This window comes from Neopelma chrysocephalum, unplaced genomic scaffold (genome assembly GCF_003984885.1).
Source record: "Neopelma chrysocephalum unplaced genomic scaffold, ASM398488v2 Primary Assembly neopelma1_102, whole genome shotgun sequence".
NCBI classification, from domain to species: domain Eukaryota; kingdom Metazoa; phylum Chordata; class Aves; order Passeriformes; family Pipridae; genus Neopelma; species Neopelma chrysocephalum.
In genome coordinates, this window is record NW_020897765.1 from 943725 (window position 1) to 954832 (window position 11108).

General features: G+C 37.9%; 1 protein-coding gene across 4 annotated transcripts in view; it reads left to right on the forward strand.

The window, feature by feature from the left end:
* PRTFDC1 (phosphoribosyl transferase domain containing 1) overlaps positions 1 to 7960 on the forward strand; it is a 45625-nt gene extending 37665 nt beyond the window's left edge. For 2 of the 4 annotated variants that reach the window (XM_027695652.1, XM_027695654.1), the window contains 4 exons: positions 3453 to 3535; positions 3948 to 3994; positions 5956 to 6032; positions 6683 to 7960. In XM_027695652.1, the coding sequence (XP_027551453.1) occupies positions 3453 to 3535; positions 3948 to 3994; positions 5956 to 6032; positions 6683 to 6730 (255 nt within the window). In that variant the 3' untranslated portion in view covers positions 6731 to 7960. Of the gene's footprint in view, positions 1 to 2019; positions 2038 to 3452; positions 3536 to 3947; positions 3995 to 5955; positions 6033 to 6682 lie in introns of all 4 variants that reach the window. The other 2 variants (XM_027695653.1, XM_027695651.1) reach the window with 2 other exon arrangements.
* Positions 7961 to 11108: the final 3148 nt, after the last annotated feature.

The window sequence follows — 11108 nt, forward strand, 5'->3', positions numbered from 1 at the left end:
TGTGTGTGTGTGTGTGTGTGTGTGTGTGTGTGTGTGTGTGTGTGTGTGTAAACACATAAATATTTACATATATCACCACCAGCTGCACAGGTTCCCTGGGGGTGGCTAGACCTTTACTCCCACATGTAATCTTCAGGTGTCCACTGACTGAATCAGGTGATTTGCTTATGCCCCAGACCCAGGTGTCCTGAGCTAGTCTTTGGAACTGTTTTTCCTAGTTATGACTTCATCCAGGAAGCCAGATGAGAACCAAACTGTTTTTGGATCCAAATGGCTTCCTTCAAGAAAATGTGTTCCTGCACACCTGTCATAAGCTTCTCCTGAACATGGTTTTGGTCTCTTCATCTTATCTAAATGACTGACATACTTCTATTCTTTCTTGAAGAAGTTTCTAGAGGCAGGGCATCTTTGGACTTTTGTTAAGAGGCCTTTGACTTTTTACCTCCACAGGACTAGGTGTTTCAGATACAGAGTTGTTTGTGTCAGCAGCTGAGAGGTTGAAAGTCAGGAGTGCCAAGCAGGATAACCACCAGTGAAACCTGTTATGAAAACACCAAAAAGGAGCCACCCTCCAAGATTACTATACATTCCAGCAGAGCTCAGTCTAAATTAGTGGCTTTCTTGAGTGATATCTCCATTGCTGACATCTGCTCAACCACTACCGGGAGTTCCCTCCACACCTTTACCAAGTGTTTTGCCATTTCAGAAGCATCCAGGTATAATACAGTGTGTGGTAACATGTTTCTACAGTGGTTGATGCATGAAGCATGCTGTGTCTCCCTACCAAGCACTGTGAGTGTTAGGAGGAGCTGCAGTATGAATATAAATATGGATAATCTATATTAATAATTTCTGCTTTGAAGATTAAAAATTATTTACATAGCAATTAATGAAAGTGTCAAAGGTGTGCTATTTGTCAGCGTGCTCCCTTCACACACTCCTTCTCCATGCATTTGAGTCTTTCTCAGAACTCTCAACCTTGGGATTCTGTGATGGAAAAGGAAGTTAGACAGTCTCCACGTTATGGGTGTAGCAAAGCCAACAAGCTTGATAGAAAGGAAGCAGAGCGTAAGCTAGTCTGGTGAATACTGCATGGATATGAAACCGGTCTTGAGGTTTTGCAGAACATACAGCGTCCACACATGTGTAAGATGTATACGTTGCTAGATAGATAAAGGTATTTGTGAAATAACTTTCCTCTTGCTACTGCAGGTTTCACTTCAGACAGTAGAGCTTAATGCAAGATTGTAAGAACTTTTGAACATGCCTATGATAATGCTTACTAATAAATACATTTTTATTTCTTCTAATAAGGACATTGCATCTTATTACTGCTTTTAATAGAAGAACAGAAGTGTCCTTAGATACTGTGATTCCTGGAACAGTGATGAACCATTTCATCAGAAAGATCAGCCTGTGTGATGACGCTGTCATAAAGCCTGACATCACTGCTCTTGGCTGGATCACTCCCCTTCTCTTCAAATAATACTGATTTCAGCAGCAGTATTTGAACAGAAAGAGAGTGCTTCCCAGCATGAGATTGGGTGGTGCAACCTAGCCTGTAATCCTTTACTGTGAGGTTGCTAGGGCGTGGGTGGAGGGAGGAAGAGCATCTATTTCAGAGAAAGAATATTATTGCTGTAGTCTCATATTAACATTGGAAATAATATTTTAGTGAACTGTAGGGTACACTGTAGTACATGGCTAGAGACACCGGAATGAAGTGAAGCTCATTCCATTTGGATTTCTTCCATCTAATTTTATTTTCCAAAGCTACATCCGTTCTTGGACAAAGAGGATAATCTAGACAGAGCTGAATTAAGTTGTAGCCCCTGACTGCAGGGCTTGCTCTTATGGCTGGCTCTTTTTCAGGGCACAAAAATTAAACAGGAAACTCCTTGTGTCCTACTGTGTTGTACATATGCACATGAATCTGTCTTCATTTCACTTTTTCAAATATTTGTTTCTTTTAGTATGTGAATATTGTGTAATTTATTACTTTTTGTTTGTTTCTTCCAGAATGTTCTAATTGTGGAGGTAAGCTTATGTCATTTTGTACTTAGAGTCACACAGTTGAGTCATGACAGGGTGTTCAGTTTCTAAAGCCTGTCTGTGTTTACACTTCTTTAGCTGGGAGGTGGTGAAGAGGGAGAGGGGTTGATTTACTTAATGGCCTCTCAGTCTTTTTGCAATTGCATGACGGATCAAACTGCATTGCTGTCACTCTAATTAGTGCTCGGCCTTGTGATACCCAGGAGTCTTTGTTTCTGCATCATTTGATTTGTTCTTTCTGTGGTTTCATCTGCTCATGTTCTGCAAGTTGTTCTGTTCCTTGGAGGACAATGAATCAACTGCAGTGATGCCCTGCACTTCTCAGGTGCATGACTTTGAAATAGTAACCCTGAACGTGCTTTACAGCTTCAGGGTTGTTCACTGGCTGGTTGGGAGTGTCAGTCATTCCCTCAAGTCCCATCCCCAGCTCCTGCATCCAACTCTCCATCCAGCAGTGTCCCCTGGGGGACTGCCCATCACAGAGCTGTTGTGGATCAACAACAGTGTTCAGTTGTAGAGGAAAGAATGTATCACCTCATTGGTGCTTCAAATTAATATAAGTGATTGTCTTTGAAAGTGTTGAATACGCAACTGGTACAGTTAGAGAGCACATCAGGATCTGCCTGGCATTTCAGACCCAGTCTGTGGGACGTAAGCTGGAGAGTGTAAATGAAGGAACTGTATAATGTTGGAATATCTTCTCTTAGCAAAGGGTGGGAAAAAAGTCATCAGCCGCAGAGATGGCTGGTTACCTGAACAGATGCTAGGAGCTCTGTATTTGTTAATTCTAGCTACTGTAACAGAAATTAAAAATGTCCAAAGAAAATTTTGTTAATGCTATTAGACAGCTGGGGAGCAGAGGCAAGGTGTTAATAATGAAAAATCCACACTCACAGAGTTCAGGAACGACAGCTGCTCTCCATGTCATGGTCAGTTTTGTAGCCAGGTGCCTACTGATCTCATTGAGATGACATTGGGTACGGCATCTCTGGAGAAACCACATTTGTACTGGACTAAGAAAACAACAAATAGGGTAGATTTAGTCCTGACATGGAGAGATGCTGACATACTGTGATCTTAATATGAAAAGTCTAGTCCCTGCATCCTTACAGCCCCCAGTGAAGTCATCTCCGGTCCCGTGTTACATCCCAAATACTTGCAACATAGCTGTTTTCAAGAGGAAGTGGACAGTCCTTGAACTGATTATTTTATAATAGGAATTGCTTGCTTCGAAGAGTGTAAGCTCAGTTATAACCTTTTTTGGATGTGGCTTACAATGCACTGGGAAAAATAAATCATCTCCTCAAAATAAGAAAGTGGAACTGCTCAGTCACTGTCCAAATTTCCTCTTTTCATCTTTTCTTTGTGTTTTACTTGCTCTATTTTTCATGTTTTATAAGGATATTGTTGGAACTGGAAGGACCATGAAGGTTCTGCTTAATACTATAGAAAAATACAAGCCAAAAATGATTAAAGTGGCAAGGTGAGTAGAACAATCACAAAATAATAATTAATTAGTCTAGTCCAACCTATTTTCAGTGGAGGTTCCCATTCTGAGATCCTGCTTTAATTCGATGCTGCGCTCTTGCATGGGGAGCTGTGCAGAGGAGCTGCCTGAGTCACTAAGGGTAGGGTGGAGGAAAGGAGAGGAAATGCTTTTGTATTGTTCTGCAGTGACAATGACCCTCCAGCCATTTCAAGGCTGGCACTGATGGACTTGGAAGGGGAACACACCCACCTCTTCCCTGCCATCAGGACGTTGTCGGGAAGGGAAGCAGAATGAGAGCAGGGATTCACATGGCTCAGAAGTTTTTTGATAAAGGGAAGAGTTTTTATGCATGTTATTCAGTGACATATCTAGATTTAAACATGGTTTATTTCATTTTTAATTACAGTTTGTTGGTGAAAAGAACATCTCGGCCTGATGGATACAGACCAGATTGTAAGTGTTGTTGTGAAAATCCATACATGACAGTAGAAGCAGTTACCACTACTCTTATCGCTTACCTTTCATATCATTCTGTGGACTGCTAGAAGCATTGAAAAATATTAGTTGTCAATAATTAGTTGTCACTACAGGATTCAATGGAAGGATTTGTTTAATTGTGGTTTGGAAAGCCTACCCTCCTTATGTTTTCTGCAGAGTATTAACTTTATAGGGAAATTATAGAAGGGTTTTATTTTATCCATGAAAGGTGAATGTTTTATCGTCTGTCTCTGACAAACTGTATAGAAGAGAATGTGCATTTCTTCTTTTTCCTTCCTCATTGCATCTCTTTGGAGGAGCTGCAGGATTCCATCTGAACATGAGAGATGTTTTATTATATAGGTATTTGCAAGTTTTACGTTTTTTTAATCAGAGTAACACTTCTAATTAATTTTTGGAAAAGTATTTTTTAAAGGGTAACTACTGTTATTATAATTAAATCCCACCCCCCAAAAAGCAAAAGATAAATTGGGCTTTTTAAACTTCCTCCTGCTGCTCTGTTCGTGTTGTACCAGCACCACTTCTCTCTGAATTACTGGTCCTTATACTATACTATGATGAAAGCATAAATGGAGCTATACCAAGCTATTGTAATTTTAGACTTATTTAGAATAAATGATGTAGTAAGAGGTATGTGGCTAAATACAGAAAGAATAGAGACATTTAGAAGAGACCAACCAGTATTTGCTACTGAAGAAGGCTCTGGTCAGCTGAGTTGGAGAGGAGGGTAAAAGGAGAATAGACAGGTGAGTACCAGGAGGCAGCATGAAGGGTCTTGATTTGGGATGTGGGAGAGAGGGAAACTTCATGAAGCAAAAGTTACTTAAATGTTGAGCATAGCCCTGAAGTTCTGGCCCAGCAATACGAACTATGACCCAAACATTTTGTTGTACAACTTTTTATACAGTGGAGTCATATTTTTAACATTTAGAATTTAATTCAGTAAATTAAGGTACATATTTGACCGGATTCACTGATGATAAACATATAAAAAAGGCAATAAAATTACTTCATGAAGGGTAGCATGTATTAACTTGTAAAATGAAACAGGTTTTATCCTTGTTTATTCAAACTGTGATGAATTTTATTAAACATCAGAGATCTTTTTTATAAATCACTGATAGTGCTGTCTCATTTCCTCACCCAAATTTACAATTCCAAAGTGTCTATTACCCCCATTTTTTACCAACTGAATAAATTCCTTACTTGAATAGCTGTAAAATTTTTTGTGCGGACCTATTTTTGTGTCTCTAAGATTGGGGTTTTCTCTAGCTACTTAGTGAACAGTTTGGAAAGAGTCTAACTTGTTGTATATAGTGCTGATACTGCACAGACCTTCACAGTCAAAAAGATGCATGCCTGTGCTTAGCTTCAGGTGTGTGAGATGTATAATTCACCTGTGCTACATGCATTTACTTTGTTAACCATGTTCATGAATCTTCATAAGGTTGGGGCTTTAATTTAAGAAGCATTTGACATGTTTTGGTAGCATAATATACAAAATAGTTTTTGCTATTTTCAGCAGAACAATATCTAGATCTCTGAAAGTTACTTCTGGTTTAAAATCGTACATTTTGACGTCATGACTGTGATACTGGACAGTTGTCATCACACATATACCAACAGAGCTTCCAAACACAAGCAGAATTTTCCAGCTCTGATTTTGGCTTCCTTCGACAATGTGCCAGTGATAATTGTACACCCCCTGACTATTCACATCCCTGTCACAAATACTCTATGACTGGGAACCGGTTAGGGGGCTGCTGCTAACCTTGATGTCTCAGAGTCAAAAGTAGCATAACCCCAACTGACTACATATATGTAGAGTTTGCTCATTGAGAACCAACACATGAATTAAGGACTTATAATTGCCACTGATCTTGTATTGATGGTGTTTGTTATTTGTCTCAATACAGATTATGGATTTGAAATTCCAGATTTATTTGTGGTAGGTTATGCCTTAGACTACAACGAGCACTTCAGAGATCTAAACGTAAGTTTCTTATAAAAAAAGTTGTTTAAAAAGTTGCTGGTTTACTTTTCCCCTATTTATTCCCATAAATACCCCATCATTTACCTCCTCCTTTCAGTCCTGAGGAGGTATGTCTTTGACATGGTTGGGATTTGGGATCCTTTGAGTAAATGCAGAACTCCCTGCAAAGCCTCAAATAATACAAAGGAGTCCCTGCTCAGCACTGAGAAAGTTCCTTCCAATCTCTTCCCCCTAAGAGCAGAAGTCATAGCTCTGCTATAATTCCATCTTAGGTGAGCCTAGGACTTCTCAGGTCCACCATTCCCATTGTGTGCAGAGACAGCTGTAGAAGTGAAACACAGCCACAGGTCAGACGGGTTGTCTGAATGCTGTGTTGCCTGCCCCTTTTCTCAGAGAGGTGAGGATGGAAAACAGGTACAAACCTTGCCTTTGCTTCTTGTGGTACTCCCAGAATGGACCTCAAAGCTGGGAATTCCAAGTGGAAAAACTTGCTGTAGCTAGAAAGTGAAATCAGAATTCACTTCCAGATCTCTGGAAAGAGTAATTGAAAGATCACTAGATTATCCAAGCCAAAGTATTTCTGAAAAATTAATTAATAATCAATAATGTAACCAATTATGCTTTTGCAATCAGTTTTCTATTTTTTTCAGCATATATGTGTTATCAATGATCATGGCAAAGCAAAATACAGAGTCTGAAGCAGTAACATCCACACCTGAATATTTGAGTGAAGCAGAAATTTGACTACACTCCCTCAAGCATCTCCCAGAAGAGGGATTCAACCGACTCGTGTGTCTTTCAACTCAGTATAATAAGGGGTTTACTCTAGAGATACTGATTAATATTTACAGAATTGAGAGCTCTTATCTAAGATGTGAAGTATAGGGCTTTTAAAGTTACTACCTTTTTAAAGTATTAAAATTATCACATAAGATGCCTTTTGACTAATAACTTGTCTGCCTCAGGTCTCATTGTGAATGCATCTTTTTGTTCAGTCCATCATTCCACCCATCGCAATTCATGGACTTCATGGCATTGCATAACATAATTCAAAAGTGCCATTCTGTACATGAAGATTATTTTAGAGGATTTTACTGACTTCATTATCCCTCTAGTCTTGGTCAGATATGCTGCTGCTAAATTGAAAGCATTATTTTGATTTGATTCCACAATTCAAAAGTTTCAGCCGAAGCTCTATGTTGTGTTGCAGTTCGTTACTGCCTCTTCCAAACAAAGTTGTAGCTCTCAGAAGGCACTGAATTAGTGTGAGTCAAAATGAACCCTTGCAATACACCGTTGGTCTGAAATTGGAAGATATCTGGTTCTGGTATGTCATATAGCCATTGATCTAACCTGTTTAATGTGCTGAATTTTAATCAAGACAAAACAATGCCAGGCAGGTTTGAATTTCTGCGTGGTACCCCTTAGTCCTATAGGACATAAACAAGTATAAAAATTAACAGTGTCCTCTGCTTATATTCTTAATTAAACATCGTTAAGCGCAAAAGTTTACTTCTAGTCAGACAGTTATTCAGTTATGATTTGATTTTTGTAGGATGTCCAGGTTGAGACTTTTCGTAACCATTTGTTGTCTTCAAGAATAGAGATCTGACAATGCTGGAGAAGACTTGTATAGAAAAAAAAGAAAATAAATGTATAGGAAAACATAGAAAAACAGGTAATGCATGAGTGCTGTAGACTCTAGAGATTCCTTCCTTTCTTTATACATCATGTTTGAAGAAGTTTATGAATTTACACACTGCATTAACTGCAAGAAGTGTAATTCTGTATTGAATGTAACTGTTCTTAACTTCCCAAGGGAAACCAATGCAAAGTAAGGGGCTGTGTATCAGTAGCTTTGCTCTGAAATGTGAGAGGCAGATCATTATTAGCTGCTATAAACTAATAAAGAAACATTAAGAACACTTGTTACATTGCACAGTTGTTTTTTTTCCTGCTTCAGCATATTTCACACATCCCATAAAACTTTTAAAAAATATGCATTTAACTGGTAATATAAACATACCTTATGTATGTATCCTGTGACTCACAACCTATTGTTATTTGGATAAAATCCATTATGTTAAGGGAACAAAAAAGATCAAAGAATTATTGTAATTGCTAGAGAAATGCTTTAGCCCTCTCTTATCTACTCCTTTAACCTATATTTTAGAAGAATTCTGTTGAAAAGCTTTCCCTCAGAGTAACTTTCTTCTGTTTTAGAGAAGAATGCATACCCCTACAGCCCCTGGAAGAAGCTGCTGAAGAGTGTCATCCCTTTTTCTTTTATGAGAGTTTTATGTTTCTGACTTCTATGGATTTTGTAATAATGGCACATTGTGTAGACTGACATGCTTAGGTTTAGTCCAGGACATCCATTAGGTTATTTCCTCTTTTTCCTCTCTTCTTAGAAAGTCACAATCCAGTTTGCCTTGCTACAATGATCAGTCTTGAGCAACATTAACCACAAAAATGTAGCAAGTGAATTTGTGTAAAATTAGTGTGAAAATTAGTATGAAGTACTGTGTGAAAATATGAAGTACTTTAGATGCACATAAGTCAGACAGTGTTAAAATTGTTTAATTGGAAGATTGATATTATTAAAATCTACATAATTAATAGAAAAGACCAGATTTCTAGAAAATATAAGAACTGGAATGTTTCTTCAAATTAATTCCATTTCCTTCTGTCATCATATTTTTAACATTGTGAAAAAGCACCATACAAATTTCACTAGTGAATTTGCGTGTGCAGTTTTACTGTGAATAAAGGGGGGTTTGTATTCTAATGTGATATTTAAATTTTTTTACCTTCATGTGTCTGAGCATTTCCAGGTATCTCAGCTCCCATCAACAATACGCTTTGCTTGAAGCTCTTCCATCTGAAAAATTAATTTTCGATTACTTTAACAATGAGATTCCAAAATATCATTAGTGCAGCTGAGGGAACAGGTAATCATGCATGTATGTCTGATCAATATTGGCTTTAGTCTCTTTGGTGTGCCCAGAGAATTTACTGTCTCATGTTTCGATAGTAGTGCTGGTTCTATTCTTTAATTAAAAGGCCACTAAACATTTTTTCAGTTGTGGTTGCACTTTATGACCCACAAAGCTATGTTTGGGTTTTTTTAATCAGTTCAGCAACATCTGTTGCTTAAGAGGAGAGGATGTTCTTTAAAATCCATTAATTCCCTTGGACATTGTGTTTATGTATTGTGTAGATTTCTGTTTTTATCTCAGTTTTTCTTCCTAGGCAGTTAACACCAGCATTCTTTCCCTACCTGTTGAATACAAATAAGCATGGACAGTAATTTGTTTTAAAGTTATGTAAATGTTTAGCAGCCATCAGGTTTTAGACTTTATTCAGCCCGTTCATGCTTACACTTGGTCCCATTCCAAAATATCCAAAAGTGATTTTCTGGAGAGAAAGTCAAAGTAGGAAGAATAATTCCTTCAGCTTGGTTAACTGAATATACATTAGGATTTCACGTTGCAAACCATAGGTATGGTCTGAATATCTGGTAGTTTCTTTAAAAATAGAATTGAAATAGTCTAAAAGGTCTGTAATTAAAATATTTTTTCAATTGAATTAGCTGCTGCATTCTTGTAGTTAGAGCTGAACAAAGTAGAAATTAGTATCTGGGGGTTTGATTGCTTACTATTGGTGTTATATTTCCTAACCATGCTGTGTTAATTCTCAATGTTTAATTAATAAATTTCTAGAATGTAAAATTCCAACATTTCCACCCAAAATACAATACTAACTGTATGTGATATTCAGTTGCAGAACAGTTTCTGATCTGTGAAAGAGTCAAATCATCACAGTTTAAACACAGTAAAATGCCTAACTTGGAGATGTACTTATTCCCTGAGTCATCATTATTCTCTGTGGTGAGAATAAGATTTATTTAAATACAAATATTGGGAATTCTAAATTTTAATATTTCTTCATACTGAAGAAAAGGCTGAATCAGCTGCTCTGCATATTTTGCATTTTTATTTTCTCATATAACATAGCAGTGAAAACCCCTATTGTAATCAAACTTGTTACACGTGCAAACTGTAATTCATTCTAGCTATCTTGAAAACTTTAATTTTCAGTTAAAAATGAGAGTTGCAAAAGAAAACCATTACAGGGTTGTGTAGCAAGAGAAAGAGGGATCCTTGCCCTTTTGTAAAACCATCACATTTGAGGATGTTTTTCACTTCTTTTACCTTTTTAAATGTTTCCCAAAACCTCTGATAGTCTATATATAAAGATCTGAAATGAATGTAATATCTCAGTGTACTGGAAAAGGTATCGTAGATGCTTTTTCTCCTTAAGTTGGAGGGAGAAATGTACATATATAAGTTAATGTAGGTGTTTGTTAGTTCAGTTTTCCAAAAGTTAGCTCTGCCTGTACCCTCCAAATGACTAAAGAGGCTGAGTCAGCCTCCTCCTGTGCTTGTCTCAGTGCCCCCATTTGAAATCTCACAGTGGGAGAAGCAGAGTGTCAGGGGCTTTACTCACCCTCTCAAAAAATCGAAAATAAAGTGGAGAGAAAATAAAAGCTTTCATCCTAATTCCATACACTTTTCACAATTACTTGCTTAATGCCACATGCCTTCCTCTGGGAAGGCAGCCACGTGCAGCTGTCCCAGCACCTGAGCTGAGAGTGTTTGTACCGCTGGGGAATGGCTGCTGTGCTTGCCAGGGATATTCAGAGCAGTGACAGCACTGCAGCAACACTTGGCTGACTAGAAAAGTTTGATCACAAGCCATAAACTTGGGATTATTTTGTGGTGTTAAAAGGATAATTATTTGTTAAGAAAGAGCAATATTATGAACTTAAAAATGATGAGAAGGGGAAGACAGCCCAAACAGAGAAGGCACTGCTAACAAACTGGGGAAAGGTGGTCATTTATTTTGCAAAAAACATGGAGAACACACAAAATTTTTTAGAAGGGAAAAAAGGAGACATCAGTTCTGGGTGAGGCTCCATAAGCCCTTTGAAGGCTGTCAGCTGTAGTTTGGATACTTGGGCTGTTACGAAGCACTGGCTGACCCTACCTTCCTTTCTGTCAACAAACTAGTGCT